A 17,686-nucleotide genomic window follows, 5' to 3' on the forward strand; every position below is an offset into this window, starting at 1 on the left:
TTCTTGAATATTAAACCCCCCCCCCCCACCAATGTAGTTTGTGAAAACTGAATCTAATTGAAATAAAACACATAATCTGACTGGCAACATATCAAATGTTAAAGACAAGCTGCTTCCAATAAAAAAAATAACCTCTTCCCTATTGCTCTGTGAAAGTTAAATACACAACTGGCAACGTGTTTGACAGCACTTGCCGAGAGAGAAAGCGCACTGGCCTCTCAACGATCATTTTACATGAGCATTTAAATCAAAAGACACTGACTTAGAAATAGGTTCAGGTTGAAGCTGACAAGAGCAGCCTCAGGTCTTTTTTGGTTGATGTTTCCATCTTGACAGACAGAGAAAAAGGACTATACTTGTTTATTAGTTACATGTGCTGCATGTCTGATGTATGGGGAGCGGGCGCGCGCGCGCGCGCACACACACACACACACACACACACACACACACACACACACACACACACACACACACACACACACACACACACAAAAAGTGAAATAAAGATAATAGATAAAATAAAATCATACAAAAAAAACTAACTACTAAGATATGTTGACAGGAATGAAACAAATAATATCATGCAGTGAACTTCATTGAAACATACGTATATGCCTTATTATATTCTTGTTGTTCCTAATGTACTTGTTTTTTTTACTGATAATGGAAAAAAAAAAAAGAAAGTGACTGAACATTGCACATGGACTTCCCCATCTGGCAGTGCCAACTCTTATTATGGAATGTGTTTTTTTCTACATTCAGTATTCAATAACAAGGTCAATGCTTGATGTGCCCGGCATGTTCCTTGTTCACCTTGTGATGAAGAGTGTTACTCAACCACCAGTTGGTGTGTTGTTGCCTCTTCGATGTTGATCATCAGGTCTACCAGCCACTGTGGAAACGGCTTCTCCTTGGAAATATTTTTGTGGGGAAAAAAAAAAAAAAAAAAAAAAAAAAAAATTATAATCCATACCCTTTTTAAAAAGGGTTCAATCATCTATGTTTAAAATAAACACTCACATCCAGTGATGACTTCTTGATGCTTTTCGTCTTTGTACTCTCCACTGATGGTTTAGGTGGTGTGGCTTTTGGCCATCTGATCTTGGAGAACTCAAAACAACAGAGAATTTTTGAGCATCTGAGTTGTGTGCGTTAAATATTTCATTTGAGTCTAAAATGTAAAAATGCTTACTGCTCACCTTTATTCTCAACTTTGGCCATTCAGGTGTTGTAGCCTCATCACTGAAATCCCCAGAGAAATCCTGCTTTTCTTCCTGGTGATTGTTAGTAGGTTGCATCTGAACAAAACTCTTCTGGCTGGAAGAACGGGACAGTCGCCTGGGTCTGAGAACCCTCAGCAGAGCTTCTTCTTCTTCATCATCTTCTTCTTCTGCCATTACCTCCTCTGTGTCCACACCCACTTGAGTCTGAAGCATCTCAGGATACTCCTCACTGTCTCCTGTTTTGATTCCTCTAACTTCATCTTCTTGCTCGGACTCTTCCTGGATGGGCTCCAGTTTCTGTTCCATCATTTTATACTCATGTTATTATGTTAAGTATAGACAGAATTGTGACATGTTTCATATAAAATTAAATAACAGGGGATTAAAACTTACATTTTGCTGCTGAATCTCCATTTAGCTGAATGACTGAACTTTTCTAAAAAAAAAAATGGAAAGATCCTGCAGCTTTTCATGAGCTGATTATTCACATCAGGTGTGGAGGCTTAATTGCTGTCTGATGACAGGTGGTGATTTTTTTTTTTTTTTTGACAAGGGGAAATGAAAGCAGTGTAATCTGACCCAAAGGTTCCACAATAGCAGCTGCTTTGTTTTGCACATTTTTAAAAACTTTATGGAAGAACAATACAAAATCACAGGAGCACCCCTTTGAGGGTCTGTACTTCTCTATAATTTTTCTATATTTTTTTTCCCCAAAGAAATCCTGTAAAGAAATATGCAAACTGGTACTGATTATAGAAAAAAATGACAAAGTGCTCATTTGGTACACTTCCACTGGTAAATTAATTTCAAATAATTGGTTTAACCTATGTAATGTGTAAGTCAGTGCACAGCAGGTCAGATGAAGATGCATTATGACATTTTTCAAATACTTGGATTAAAATTCCTCAGGGAATCAACGTTTGCTCACAAATTTAATCCAACAAACAAAATTCAGAAAACAGTCTTTGTCTCTGGTTTCCCAAAATTTGCACCAAATTCCACAGTTTTTTCCAGGATGCTTTAAATTGGGTTTTTTTTCCCTTTGGTTGTTAAAATCCACCCTGATGTAAATGCCCCGACCTAATTTACTCATCATGACCCTTTTTAGCCCTGATGACACCAGGGGGAGTGTTGTTTGTGAACCATCATTTACCTTGGATTCCCTTCATTGCTTAATGTCAACCCTAGTTTGGAGTCAGGGGGTTTGACCATGATGGTGATAACAACAACTGCTTTTTTTTAAGTTAATTTCTTTCGGACACATTCACATTACTATGCACGGTAAATTATTAATAACTAACCAGTATTTGTTCTGTTTTATTCCAAAGCAAAAACAATTCCCACATTATACCGTACTGAAAATGGTTGACCCGGGCATTTGTTGACACATCTGTTACACTAAATGAACCCCAGACAAACTCTACGTGAGAGCTGGGAAAACAACTTTGGCCCCAGCTCAGTGTTTGTGACATGGTGACGTTCATCTGGCTATGAGCTGTGGTCGTACATCACTAGATATAATAAATCTGTCATTGTCTGACATATTTTGCTGTGTAGAGTGAAAACTGTTATTTTAAGAGCCATAAACTAAGGTTTGAGAAATGAAATTTGATAGAGTGGAATTAACAGGGAAAACTGCTGATAAAAAGTTATATTTATTACCTGCCGATCATTTGCAGTGCAGGGGGGGCAAGGTGTAAATATTGTGTTTCAGTTAAAAATGGGTTTGAAAACCAACAAAAAAGAACCTTATTCACACTCCCAGCGACAATCCTCCACAAAACCCCCATCCACTACTTGATAGCTAAAAATGTTTACATTTTTATTAACACTCATAGCCATACTCTTGGGATATTTTATACACCAATATTGTCTTTATTACAAAATATTCAATAACCCAACTTTACACTGTACAAGATACAACATAGTTTACAGCTTTTGGCTATTTACAAAAAGTATGATCTGCATATCAAAGTGAATATATCTAAAAAGGCAGGTTGCAATCACTGTAAGCATATTGAGTAAGGCAAAAGACTTGAAACATTATGTATTTACACTTTTGCAGATCAAGTAAAAGTTTGATGCGCTGATAAAGATGACATCCGAAGACATCTGAAGCGCCTCACATTTCTGAGACTGTATCTGAGAGACAAGCTAAAGCTCATAGTTTCTGAGGAAAACCCAAAATGTAGCTTCAATATAGCGAAAAAAATCTGGGGTACAGGAACGTATGCCTGAAAGACGACAGCCAGACACTGCGCTGAGAAAATACATGACTGTACATGTATCATTTGCAGAGGCCGTGAGTAAAGGACTAGGCTGTGCATTTGTGGAGGTTGTGTGCTTGTTGTATGTGCTTAAGTCATGGATGTGCTCTCCTCTGTGTGGACAAATGCTTTCCTTGTCCCTCTTAGATATCTACATGTGTGCTCACACCATATATAGATGTGTACTGGTCCTCTAAGTGATTTATTTGTCATTAATACTTTGTGACTGGTCCAGTTTTGGCATTAATTAGTTTCCGGCACACATCGAACAAGTAGAACTGCTTTTTACCCACCTTCCTCTGCTCCTTTCGTTGATCTTTACTGCCTCCTTAGTCTCACAGCCACCACTGTCTGTGTGTATACTTATCACATGTCACATTACATTAAACCACTGTGAATCAGGACAGTGTAAGGACATTCAGGAAACCTTATTTTGGGTTCAGAAAAGACACTTTAAGTCTACCGATGACGTCTGAAAGAGAAGCGTACCAAATATATCCAACCCGCTGCCACATCCTTTCTTTTCTCTTGCACGGTGAGGCAATATAAGCAGTAAAACTAAAGGTCTATGGAAAGCTCAATACTTTGGTTTCTTTCAACAGTAGTTACTATGGCTGTCAACTCTTAAAAAGTCATGCAATATTAACTGTAAATATGTCTCAGAAAAAGCCTATTTCACCCAGTGAGCTCCAAGTGTAAAAAAACAAACAAAAAAAAAAACAACTGTTTTTTGTGCTGTTTCATTACAATTCAGAATTAACCACACATGCATACACACACACACAAGTACACACATGCATGCTTACATACACTAAAAAAAAAGAAACAACACCATTTTACACTGTAAATAATGCAATGTATCCTTGGCATAATCAGAAAGACAGTGCAAAAGCAATAGCATGATCAGTCTTTTTCTGGATATCAATGCACATATCCCTTGCACATGGAATATGTAATACATATAAAATGAAGATGCACATTATAATACCTGGATCTGAGGGAACCCAGGAACACCAACAAATCTAATAATCTGGTATAGAGATGTTAAAAGAGGATTTGAGATTCCGGGTATTGTTCCTCTTCACTCCCTGTTTGTCATCCAACAGTGGCACACAGTACCTCAAAACGAGTATGATTGTCCATATCACCCTGTCATTTCTCCGGAAGTTCATATCCTGAATGAGCATATTCTGGGTTTTGCCAGTAGCTCAGGATTTATAGGAAATACCTGGACAGCCCTGTCTTCTGTAGGCCTCCAACCAGGATTTTCTTTCCTTTTTTCAGACAGGTTTATAGTCCTGTCTTTTCCCCTACACTGCTATGTCTGCAACAGCTGCCACAGCCTCAATATCAATCTCTGTCCCCTCTACGTCCTCCTCCTCGTCCTCCTCACCCACTGCGGGCACGCAGGATGAGGGCAGGCATGTTGCTTGGCTGTTGCTGCTGTTGGCAGTGTTCATCTGAATGTTGCTGCCCATGCTGGCATGGGCAGTCAGGCTGGCGGCAGAGGAGACGCTGCCCAGATTGGTCGGGACGCTGGTCTTCCCACAGGAGTGGATCCGACGAGCCAAGCTGGCGGAACGCATGACTGAAGAAGTGGTCACAGTGCCCACGCCCTGAACTTTCCCTTCCAGGAAGTAGGTCAGCATCTCACCTTTACCCTTAACGCTGACTTTGCCACGGCACACCAGGTCATAGTTGGTATTCAGTAGGCGATAGACCTCTTCAGTCACCTGAATAACAGAGAAAGGGAAGTACAGTTTTTATGTCAAGTCAGGCTAACTATGTCCTGACTCCAGCTCTGTACTTACTTTGCGTGTATTTATTGTATCTAAAGTTCAAATTTCAATTATATACGTTTCTAAATATTCATATTATTCAATATGTTTTAAAACTTCATATCATGCTTCTGAGTGACTGCAACATCTTACAAAGCATTAAATACAGTAGAAAATCAGCAGCAATTGCTACTAATGAAAAAGCAAAGAGGAGCTTTTAACCCTTGTTAAAGGGCGTCTTGGTGAAAAAGCCAGTAGGGTTCTGGTCTACTGGTCAACTGACTGAGAAGTAAGCAGACTTCTTTGAAATAGTCAGTTCTTGAGTGTACAAAGCAAAAATCACAAAATCTGGGCTTTCTCTTGAAATTAAAATTTATTTAATTTACTTTAATTCAATTCAATTTGATGTAATTTAATTTGTATTTTTTGTGTTGTTTTTTGTTTTTTGTTATGTTTTTCTGCTCTGTAAAAACCAAACTTCCCTTATAATTGAAAAAAAAAACAAAAACATTTGCATGAATATTGTAATTTAAGGTGCTTTGGTTACCTGTATCTTTCCAGGTACTCCAGTGCTGTCCATCCGACTGGCCACATTGACTGTGTTCCCCCAGATGTCATACTGCGGTCGTCGTGCCCCAATCACCCCTGCAACCACTGGACCAACATTGATACCTGTACAAATGCATAGAAATGTTAAACAAGCACAAGACAAAGTCAAACTGAAGATTCTCATAGTTGCATTTTGATTTAATTTGTAATTTTTTTAATTTGTCTAATACACGTACCCACTCTCAGGACAAACTCATTATATGACTGATAGTTGATTTCATCCAAAACGTCAAACATCTCAATGGCGTAGTCTGCTATTGTGCTAAGATGGTCGTAAACAGATTTTTTGGCCTAAAGAGTGGAAGCACATTAAGCAGTTATTATCTATCCTCTTCATTACAATGTACTACATCCATTAACACATGCAAACGGAAACAAAATGACATGCCACCTTGGTACCAATGGTGGGGACGAGGCCCACAGCTGCCATGTATGTACTGCCAATGGTTTTGATTTTCTCTATGTCTTTGTAGCACTCCTTATCCATGAGCTGCAGAACATACATTCAAATTAACACACAAAGCTTCAGTGTAAACCAAACTGAATGTACCAGAGGGGTATGTTCAAAGTTGACAAAAGAAAGAAAACAGCATTTTACCTCATCAAAGTCAGCAATGATCTCATTCAGGAGTCTGAGGCACTCCACTCCCATGTTGTTCCCGTCCAGCTCGATGTAGAAATCATTGAAGTTTGGGATGGAGGCAAACAGGACACCTACTTGTGCATAGGACTGATAATACAGATCCTAATGGGAAAAACAAAGAATACAGTGTAGAAGCATAACATATGTCCAATTATGTTTTCTAATGTTCTTTTTTGTTGTTGTTGTTTTCTGCCTTTTTATCTACCTGTTTTTCTGTCTGTCTGCCTGCCTGTCTATTAGCGAGGCTCACCATGTTCCTGGGGTTCGACATAAGGAAGTGTTGAGCCACGTGTGCGGGCAAAAGGTTGAAGAGAATCCTCCTGTTGTCCAGCTTGACTTTCTCCATGCCATCTCTTTCCTCCTCCGCCTGAGACCACATAAACACACAGAGAAATATACAGAGGCCGCCATGAGAACTGTGGCTTGTTCCACATTTTCACCACACGGGGTCAGTAAAAAACCTTACGAGCCCCACAACATGCACTAATGTCTGTGTCATAGTTGGACTATCAATACACTTGGGTACTTTACTCAATCAATAATGCTAGGTAAAGGGTTAAAGAGCTTAAAAATCAGCTTTTGCCTCAACACTTTAGGCCCACTATGCAAAACAGTCATTTTTCACACTTTTGATGCCAAATGAGACCAAGCAAAAACAAGCTTCTTACCCTTGTTTTTGCCAAAGAACAGACAGCTGGTAGCCTATAAATACAAATCCTCCCAACATAGCCCAATAGTTATATATACCATAGCTGTAATGAAAGCATTTCTACGGTATACCTCTGTGTCTACCCTCTCTGCCCCTCTCTCAAATACATGGACACATAGAGACACACGCTTCCTGACCTGCACAGCCCATAGAAAGTCCAGGCGTAGTTTGAGGTCAAGTTGCCTGGAGTGGAGGGCCAGGGCACTGACAAAGAGCAACAAAGACAGGATGGGCTCGTAGCCCCGGATGTGGAAGGACCCCCCACTGTGGAAGAGACCGACACACAAGTCAGCACTGGACTGGACCACACAGAAGACTACACAGGCGGGTGGAATGGACCCCCCACAGTGTCAAGAGCAATCGTGAGTAAAACTTTACTTGTGAAATTATGAAAACAATGATTTCTAAGGGCCAACATGAAAACATTAAATTAAACTTATGAATTATGAAAGGCTTAAATGTGCTGGACCATACAATATCATATCATTTGCTGTTGCATTAGCTGTATTTGATCAATATTAGCTTTTAAAAAAAGAGATCTTTTATCCTAATAACCTTAGCAAATTCAACATAATCATTTTTCAGGGGCACGTTTATGATCTGGGCTCTGACAAAATTGGCCAGGCCCCTCAGTACTGGGTTGAAACAGCTAATGCGCTCCCATCATCCAGCCCACATTGTCCTTTCAGGCTTCTGATTTGGAACTAATGAGCACATGTGCTGCTTCAAAGAGTGGAAAATGAAAGAGTGTGTGGGCTGAAGACAAGCAAAGACTCCTCCACACACACACACATACGTACATCTCAGCACATGTACTGTAAACGCTCTTTTAAACTCCTGGTTTTCTGCTGCTTCAGTGCATCAAACAAACACTAAACCCGCTGCTTCACATTCACAGCCAATCACTGCCTCTGATCCTTGAATGATGCACGATGACAACCGGACCTCACTCTGAGCTCTGATGGGATGTGGGCATTGTTGCCATGTCACTTCAGGAAATGACAGAAATAAAAGAAGTGCAAACAAGCACAAGTTGTTTGCCTGATTATGTGTGCGTCTGGTGTGCGTGGTCATGTTGCGTTGTGAACCTCACCCTGCAGTCTTGCGGAAGCCGCTGAGCTCCAACACGGTGACATACAGCACCCCCAGAAGGAGCATTAGCGCCATCTTCGGCAGCCAGGACACCCGCAGGAAAAGCGCCAGGGTGAGGGTGCCCACCACACAGGAAAGAAAGGCGTAGCGGGCACCATCACAAGGCAGCTCCGCCATGGTGTGGTTGGCTCCGCTGTCCAAATCAATGATGACGATGGAGCTGTTTGTGTTGGCAATGCTCCACAACCAGGGCATACAGCCCACCTATCAGAGACAAACAGGGGGATACATGAGCTTATAGATGGTAGGATATTAATAAACCAAAAAGGAACAACAAGTACAGCTCAAAACATGCAACATTTTTCTCACTGGTTGGCCAGTAAGGTGGCAGATGACATTTTTACCACTTACCACACAGGCCTGGGCCACAGCGTAGATTAAGAGCACTATGAGAATACAGAGAGCAGTGCGAATCTGAATGGTCAGGCACCCTGGAAAACACTGAGAGACAAAGACAAGGAAATAAAGATAAAGGTGACAGACAGCATGAGGAACACTAAATTATATTTTAAAAATAACATTCATATTGTAGATATATATTGCTTTTATTATTGTGTTCATACAAGGAACAGCATGAGGAAAAAAGGCTTGAAATCAAGCTGATGTGCAGACAGAAAGTGGCAGCATGAGGGAAGTGAGGTGAGTAAAGAACAGAGATAAAAAGAGAGCGAGAACATGAACCGATAAAGAAAAAAACTTTCAAACTCGTGGTCAGGAGCTTTAAGGACGACCATCAGCCTCAACAAAAGCTGAAATTAATACACCAGCCATCTGCGTTTAAATACCATACAGGGGCTAAGAAAGTAATCTTGAAGACACTGAATACTGAATTGTTATTACAAGGCTTTATAAAATACGTCAGCAAAAACATAAAATGAATAAAGTTTAACTTGCCAGCTCCGTCAGTAGTAAAAGTGGATGCAGGGATAAAAAGTGAATCATAAAAGAATGACCTTCTCTCAGGTAAAGTGAGGATAAGAGTGCATCTTTATTTACCTGTACTCTAGTGATATGCAGGTACATGATACAAGCTACTAGGAAACAGATGCAGAAGACGAGAAGGACTAGTATCAGTGTGCCCCTGAGTGGAAAAAGAGGAGAGAGGAAGATGGCGGGGTTAGTTATAAAGTCAAAGATCTCTGTAACTGAAAGAGTCAATTAAAGAGGTAAGAAGAGAGAGAAAAAGCAACTGTGAGAGGAAGGGACAACAATAGGACCAGCTGTACATACTGTGGTATGATGAGAAGATAGACAAGGCCAAACAAGGCAGCTAGGATCAGAGAGAGGACCACCGCGCTGGTGAAGTACTCATCAGGAACCTGGTGGTACTATGTGATGACCAGATAAGTGTGAGTAACAAAACATTACGCAACAGCGTTCATTCAGAGGCCTCATCCAAAACAAGTCTGCAGTGCCTAAAGCCCCTCACCCTCTGTTCGCGCTCAGAGCACTTATACATGAGTGTGAGGACGTTGAGGTCTGCCGTGTCTGACTCAGTCTGGCGGGCCTCGATCAGCCGACCGATGTAGCGGTTGACCCGGGTTCTGGGGCTGCTCTGGATCAGGTTAGCCTGGTTGGCGTTGGAACGATTCCTCAGCTTCTGTGGAGCCGTCCTCATGGCCCTCCGCTGGTGGGATGAAAGATGAAAAACAGCAGTGTGATAAATAGGCTGCCATGCAGCGCACTTTGTTCTCTGCACTACTGGAGTATTATCATATTAGGAACAAGGGTGAATAAGCATCAACAATAAACACAAGCAGCTGATTATACTTTCAAAGTAGGACATCGTCCTCACACTTAACTTCATTACTGAATGCACCCCGCTGTGTCTTCAGCAGCCAAAGTGAGCAGTTTTACAAAACAGTGGGCACTGGAGCAAAGAGATTTAACATGGCAGTATAGATGTTTGTGTGTATACAGTGTGTGTGTGTGTGTGTGTGTAGGTCGGTGTGGGTACATGTATCTTGAGCATGCTGGATGAATTGTGTAGCTAAGTGGCACAGTAGGGAGGCACAGGGTGAGCAGGGATCACCAGAGTGTTCATGAGTTCATGGCATGACATGAACATGTACAGCCCACTGACTTCTAGATTTCTTCCTTTTCTTTCCTCTCTTCCGTCCCTCTTTCTGTCTCTTCTTCCTTATTCCCTGCTTTCTTTCTCTGCTTCAATATGTTCTTCCTTCTTTCTAACTCCATTTTTTCCTTCCCTGCTTCAGGAAACTCTTCCTCCGGTTCTATATATTCTTCTTTTCTTCCTCCCTTCTTTCCTTCATTAACTTTCTTTATTACCACCTTCCCTCCTTCTGTAAATTCGTCTTCACTACCTTCCCTCCTTCTATTCCTCCTTCATTCCTTATTTCCTTTCTTGCTTCTGCCTGTTCATCTTTACCTCCTCCTTCACTTCCCTGCTTCATCTTTTCTTCCTTACTTCCTTCTCTTTTTCTCCTTCCCCTTCCCTCCTTCCATTCAGTCTTTCTTCCTTCTCTTTCTCCCCATTTCCATCTATTATTTCTCTGTGACTCCCTCATGTTCTCGTCTTGTGTTATTCATAAGGCAGTAGCACAGTGGCCTGCAGATACTGACTTCTCCTTACGTCCTATATTGTGCAAAATGTAGCACAGGACACATCATGCAGACATGTCTGCTGCACCAAAAATCCTATTCATTCATCCCCTGTCCCTCATATTGCTCCCCAGTCGTGCCTTGAATACATATGTCATTTCACACAGCTGAAGAGTGTGTGGTCTGAATGTGAAATTGCCATTCAGTGGAAGGTGTATGCATGACTTAACCTGTCACCCCTTTCGCTTTTCTCCATTTGTCTGTTTCATACTAATCTGCCTTCTGTCTATGCTGTGAGGATGTTGTCATTACTGGTAATGCAGGTATAAGTGGAGACACAAACATGTGGTGTGAGGGAAAGATCTACTGGATGCAGCAACTGAGGGCAACATAATAAAAGCGGGAAGATGATGCTAAATTAAATGTTAAAAATTTCAGCAAACAGCTCTTCACATACATGTAACACCCTCTGGAGTTATCCAAAATTGCGTGTGCACACATACACACACACACACACACACACACACACACACACACACACACACTGTATTACTATACCTGTGAGGACATTAATTTGATATAAATCAATTCTCAGATGTTTGTCCTGACCTTCACTGCCACAACCCTAAACTTAGTCTTAACTCTCATATAATTGATCAAAATTAAGCAAAGGTGTGAACCAGTTTTATGTCCCTACAATGTAACAAATACATAGCACACACACACACACACGAACATACACACAGACGTACACACAACCGCAAATCTGGATTAAAACAGCTGGTGCAAGAATTGTACAGATGCCAGGCCACAGGATTTCTTTCCAGGCACACAAGGTTAAATAAGCTCTTTGACATTTAGCCAGATTGCCAGTGTTGCGAGGGTCATGGTATGTTGGTCTCTGGCAGGAGCAACATGCTGAGGTCATTATAGCTGATAGGATCGTGCACTCTGAACACACCTCACCATCACTCCCTACCTTCTTATGATGTAGTACACATCCTGTGAAAGCCATACATTTATTTACTGACAGTTGCAAGAACATGTTTTTCGAAGCCTTTTGACTGGGAATCCTGAATTGTTTTCTGCTAAACAGTGGTTAGCTATTTCCGCTAATTCATAACACATAGATAAACAAGATCTTATATAACACATAACATGCAAAAACACATTTAAGATGGCTGTACTGTGAAAATATACAGTGTTTAATGAGCTGACAAAGCACATAGGCATAACAGCTATGGACACAGGAGCTTTTCTTGCAAATGCTAATATCTACTGTCTGTCCATGAGCTCACATTAAAAAAGCCACTGAACCAGGGAGAAAACCAGGACAACACATTATTGCTCCTCGAATGTTTGCCAAAGATGCCTATGATGTTCCACAACCCTTCTCGGTTGGAACAGTGTTCTGTGGAGCTTAAGCTCGCGTCTTAAGCTAATAAAAATTTGCAATGTGGAAAGGCAGAGTCAGAGCCCTGAGGTTAAGCTCACTGAAATACTCTAACATGACTTGAAGCCAAAGCCTCTAAGAATATAGAATAAATAAAATAATAATTGCTGTACAAATCTACACAAAGCATTTGCCTGAAAGATGTCTATAGTACAGTATATAACCTATACTGTAATGATTAAATCTGAATAAACAGACTTTCTTGTGATTAAATAAAGGGATCGAGCCACATTTAGGAGCTTGTAGAAATCCAGGTAATTCAAACAAACCTTTCCTAGCTATTTTCCACTATTACAAGTCTAGACAATCACACTGTATACTGTTTTAGTCACTACACAGCACGAACAAACACAGAAACGTCAACACAGACACTGAGAGTTTATACCTTATCCCCGTCCTCGCAGTTCATGACATTGGAGAAGGGAATCTCAGCCTTGAACATCTTCCTGCAGTGCATAAGTTGCACTAGTAAGTAGCACACAGTTTTGAACTTCATCTTTTTGGCGGGCTTTATATCCGAAAGAATCAATCCTGGGAATATCTGTCACCAGATAAGAAATGGGAACAAGGATTAAGTCATGATATCCCACACAGTAATATATATTATGTAAAGGTCAATTACTCATGCACAGGCATTGGAGAGTATGCATGTGCACTCATGCTCATGCACACACACGCATGCAGTCATTATTATCAGGTTCAGGAATTTAGCTGGAAAGTGGTTAAAATAAGGTAGGTCAATCCCTTTGGTGGTTTTAATAATTTTATTACTCTGATGCCCTCGTTTCTCTTCCATAATACTATTTTAGAAAACTTGATGAACATCTAGCATATGACAAAGGGTTTGAGGAGATGTCTGTGTGTCATTTGTAGTAAGAAATATGCATTTTGTTTGATGCACAAAGTTGAAAGTGTGTCCCTAAGCAGCAGCAATTAAAGACACTATAGCAGAGAGAGTAGCAGCCTATCCAACACAGCTTAGTCCGGGCACATCTCTCTCTGAGCCATGCCTTTGATGAAGTCTAACCATCAGCTCTATTAAGAGGATTAGCAAAGTCTCCCGCATATCAAAGAAAAATACACGCAACTGAGATGTTACAAGTTCACATAAGGACCACATGTAACCTATGCGCAAGTCTTATCTTGCATAACATGAAACCTGCTGCAAGAAATAACGATGAGGAGAGGTACAGGAGAGGAGAGGAGAGGAGAGGAGAGGAAAGGAAAGGAAAGGAAAGGAAAGGAAAGGAAAGGAAAGGAAAGGAAAGGAGAGAAGAGGAGAGGAGAGGAGGCCTGATGGATACAGAGACAAGACTGAAATTCCCTCTCCAGCTGCTTGTTGCACATCTGTTGGAGATGTGCGTGTGTATGTGTATACATTGACCCACACACATATCTCTGTAGGTTTGTCGGACAGTACAGATTTGAGATGATAGATGCCAGAGGCTGTTTTTTTTTTCTTTCTCTTTGTAGCCCAGTCCAATCCATTACAGGCTGGAAGTGAGATTAGCTCAACAACAAATGTGTGGGAGCTCCATCATACAGTGCTGGATGTTGTAGTCAGACTATATTTCTATTTGAAGGATGGCTTTATTGTAGATATTGGTACAGAGGTACAGAGGAAGACAGTTCAAGATAAGCCTGCTTTGTCAACCTAGCCTACTCTGATTTGCAACATGGGTCCATTAATATGGATTAGCATATAACCTGCAGAAGCTTTGCTAATGTGTACAGTACAGGGCAAGGCCTAGAAGGAAGTCTCATCTTAACATACATCTGATTTGGAGCTATTGATGTCATCTTAGTCATTTTCCTCATAGAAATACATGCAGTATCTGGAATACATGTTCCTCAGTATAGAATAACAATACGATACCTTCCGACGGTGAGATGGCACAATAAAGAAGGTTTCAATTTCATGTTTTTGGAGGAAGGCGTTTCTTTCATGACCGTTTCCAGGCTCCACCTCATAGTCTCCATTTAGGCACTCCAGTGTAGATCTGGTGATGTGGACTTTCCTGTGGCACAAACAGGGCAGGCATAGCACATAACATCTCTCATAGCCAGTGCAGCTGCAGAGACATTTGGCACAAACAGTTCTGAGCAGGTCACCTGCAGAAGATTCAGCTGCTACAGGAGACTGTGAAAATAGGGGCTAAAATCCTGCTCCCACAAGTATTTTTGCAAATATGAGAATATGTCAAGACTAAGTATTCTTTTCAATTATTTCATTTAAGCTGCTGTGATCAGGGTCATGATCGGTTCTGACAATTGAATTTTTCTGTAAACACGTAAAAAGTTTGCCTTGTTTAATAAGTTACTGGTATGTTTGCATCAAAAAAAATGCTATTGAGTCCAACAACTATTGGATACCATTTGAAAAAGCCGCATCTTACCGTAAAAAAAAATTGGAAGAGACAATATTATATCTAATAATTTGATTGTTCCATTGATTCTGCATTCTACATTGGTGATCCTGCATTTTTTTGCTAGCAAGACTAGCAATCACTTTGTGGAAACTAGTGGTCATCCAAATAGAAAACTATAAATAAAGAATGACAAAAAAAAAAAAAACCTAAAGAATAAAAGCAGATATGGTATATTTGTAGGGCACAACTATAGAGGAGTCAAAGAAAACTGTTGTCCACAGCTCTTGAGGTTCATGTTCATATAAAATGTTAAGTACTCACCCAGGTAGTCCTCCAGCCTCCATCACATTGGCCAGGGTCACATCATTGGACCAAACATCATATTGCCATTTCCTGAGGCCCAGCACTCCGCAGAGCACCCGACCTGTATGCAAGCCCACGCGCATGTTTAGGTTGACTTCTGTGGCCTCTGCTACTGACCTGCAGGGGCAGAACATGAGTGCTGGAGTGAGGTCATATCTATATCTATATCTATAGTTATAGCTATATCTTTTAATTAGAAAGAACCTATGAAACCAGCACAAAAGATGCACTTGGCTAAGTCCAACCACAGACAAACATAAAATCGGTAAATCTGTGAGACAGGTATTAGTGCTTGTTCTCAGTCAGCAATCCAACCTATCAAAGGTAAGACCACCCTTTATGCATTGTTACTATAACGTCGTAATATTCACTATTAAAAGCAATATTTATGTATAATGACTAAAATACTGGAGACCACCATGAATTCAGAATAATGTAAAAATCTGTACCTACAAGCACTCTTTGTAAAAAAAAAGACGTGGCAATCTGTCAGGAAGCAGACAGGGAACACATGCTCTTCAAATATACATACCAAAATAGACTGAAGAACAAAACAAAACTGCCAAGCCGGTCATTTTTATTTAATCAGTGTTGAGGAAAAAGTCTAATCTTAATTAACAGGCTTCCAGTCAAGTCATGAAAGTAACTGATTCAATCTTCTGCTGCATCTCAATCTCTCACTGTCTTTTCATCCTTTTTCCAAACTGTGCAGGGTATGCATGGGAAATAAGCTTTTTTGAGAGTAGAATAGCTCTTTTTTGATCCATTAAAATGTTTTCTCTCAGCCAACCGCAGTTCTTCCCCTCAGATGTTCAGTGTTAGAATTCACTCACAGCACACATGGCTAGTCAGGCTGCAGTTTGCCCTACTTGAAGGAAATCTCTCATTATGGACTCAGTTAAATACTGGGCACTGAATAAAATAAAGATCACAGTCTCTTCCAGCCTCTACAGTGCCTGTTTGGAAGCATATTCTATTATAAAGATAGTGATGATTTCATTCATTTACAGGTAGAAAAATGAATGTCATTTCAGTACGTCAATAAAATTGTGATCACTCACGTTATGGTGTCAATCATGTCCAGACCCATCTCTACACAGCAGTGGGCATGGTCAGTCTTGGGTTGGGTCAGTCCAGACACACAGTAGTAACAATCCCCCAGGATCTTAATCCTGCGACAGTGGTTCTCCTGTCAATCAAAAAGACGGAGTGGAGAGAGAAAAAAGTGATTCTATGGCTTCCTACATAAATAATGAGCCAATATGAGCCAGTCAGTGATAAAACTCCTCTTTACCTCCTCATTTCATCAAACACAAACTGGTGCTATAGGAGTTAGGCCCTCTTAAAGAATGAAAATTGAACCTTTAGTCACCATGGCAAGCTTAGTAATTGGTCAAAACTTCACAACAGGGTACAAAATGCACCTTTCCTCCATTTTAATCAAAGTTGCAAAAGAGGGTTTTGAGACCAGTGGTGCTAAAGTCAAAAATTCTAACATTTAATTATAGTTTATCCATTATACTGATCCATATCCATCAGCATAAGTCTAGCTTCAAGCTATCCATCACTGCACTTGCCAAGGTCGAGTGAGTTCATGGTGAAGGAGAAATGGCTTTTTAAAACTTAGAAGGTTTTACCTTAAATTTTAGAACTTTTACAATAACACTGCAGCGTTTATAATGTGTCAAAAAATGTATTAGGCAGAGTACACTGGCAATGGCTGAGATTTAGAGAAACTACAATTACAACAATGCAGTTCTCTTAGAATAGCTTCATATTTGGCATACAGACATCATCAAACTCTTGCTTTAAGTCTCTTTGTACTCATTGATGGATGGCCCTGGATCAGATTAGTGTTTTATGCGAGTGTGGTTGTTTGACAGCATGGACATAAAGACATGCCAATGACATCACCTGCTGTGTGGCCACATAGTTCAAATCAGACAGATGGAGGCAACAGAAAGTTGGCTTTTTATCACTGCTGCTACATGGATGTACCCAACCACATCTGTAAAGGCTGACAGCCGTTCATCAGTAACAGATAAACTGAGAGTGACTCCATGAATAGGAGAGGCCTACATGGCCAGATTCTGAACTTACACCGACACTGAAATGGTTCCCACGACACAGCACTAAATCAACGGATCAATTTCACTTTAGGGAATAAGGTGAGTCACTCGCTCACTTTTTAGGGACAATAAGCAGTGGCATGAAAAGGCGGCTTACAAATAGGCTATAACCCATTATTAGAGGATATGAGCAACAGACGTTCATTTTACCAGGGAGACCGGGGTTACCATGGACGCCTTCTCATAACCCTTTATTGTTTCCATGGAGGTAATGGGATCACTGCCCATGTGTGTGAAGAGCACAAAAGACTCATAATTATGCACATCGATGGGCACAAGACAAGACGGATGCTCTATTTTTAACAGGCGAGCTATGAGAGTTTTTTTAGAAAACAGTGAAAGCCACTACTATCGTATCGCTTTACATGCTGTGGTCATGCTTTCTGAGTGCTCGGTGACATGGAGGCAAATGTGCCGTTCATGTAAAAT

The 17,686-nt window shown here is 40.6% G+C and overlaps 1 protein-coding gene across 3 annotated transcripts in view; it reads right to left on the minus strand.

The window, feature by feature from the left end:
* Window positions 1-406: 406 nt before the first annotated feature.
* LOC139628536 (adenylate cyclase type 1-like) overlaps window positions 407-17,686 on the minus strand; it is a 38,168-nt gene continuing 20,888 nt past the window's right edge. The window contains exons 5-23 of one of the 3 annotated variants that reach the window (XM_071490274.1): window positions 16,190-16,317; window positions 15,087-15,245; window positions 14,273-14,414; window positions 12,782-12,937; window positions 9,811-10,008; window positions 9,612-9,709; window positions 9,378-9,462; window positions 8,733-8,822; window positions 8,323-8,585; window positions 7,367-7,493; window positions 6,771-6,887; window positions 6,476-6,622; window positions 6,269-6,367; window positions 6,054-6,168; window positions 5,816-5,940; window positions 1,617-5,223; window positions 1,200-1,520; window positions 1,021-1,110; window positions 407-910 (exon numbers count right to left, since the gene is read on the minus strand). In XM_071490274.1, the coding sequence (XP_071346375.1) occupies window positions 4,801-5,223; window positions 5,816-5,940; window positions 6,054-6,168; window positions 6,269-6,367; window positions 6,476-6,622; window positions 6,771-6,887; window positions 7,367-7,493; window positions 8,323-8,585; window positions 8,733-8,822; window positions 9,378-9,462; window positions 9,612-9,709; window positions 9,811-10,008; window positions 12,782-12,937; window positions 14,273-14,414; window positions 15,087-15,245; window positions 16,190-16,317 (2,472 nt within the window). In that variant the 3' untranslated portion in view covers window positions 407-910; window positions 1,021-1,110; window positions 1,200-1,520; window positions 1,617-4,800. Of the gene's footprint in view, window positions 911-1,020; window positions 1,111-1,199; window positions 1,521-1,616; window positions 5,224-5,815; window positions 5,941-6,053; window positions 6,169-6,268; window positions 6,368-6,475; window positions 6,623-6,725; window positions 6,888-7,366; window positions 7,494-8,322; window positions 8,586-8,732; window positions 8,823-9,377; window positions 9,463-9,611; window positions 9,710-9,810; window positions 10,009-12,781; window positions 12,938-14,272; window positions 14,415-15,086; window positions 15,246-16,189; window positions 16,318-17,686 lie in introns of those variants that run through there. The other 2 variants (XM_071490273.1, XM_071490275.1) reach the window with 2 other exon arrangements.

Source organism: Trachinotus anak, unplaced genomic scaffold (assembly GCF_046630095.1).
Source record: "Trachinotus anak isolate AG129_WGS33_773 ecotype Australia unplaced genomic scaffold, CSIRO_AGI_Tana_v1 ptg000012l, whole genome shotgun sequence".
In the NCBI taxonomy this organism is placed as follows: domain Eukaryota; kingdom Metazoa; phylum Chordata; class Actinopteri; order Carangiformes; family Carangidae; genus Trachinotus; species Trachinotus anak.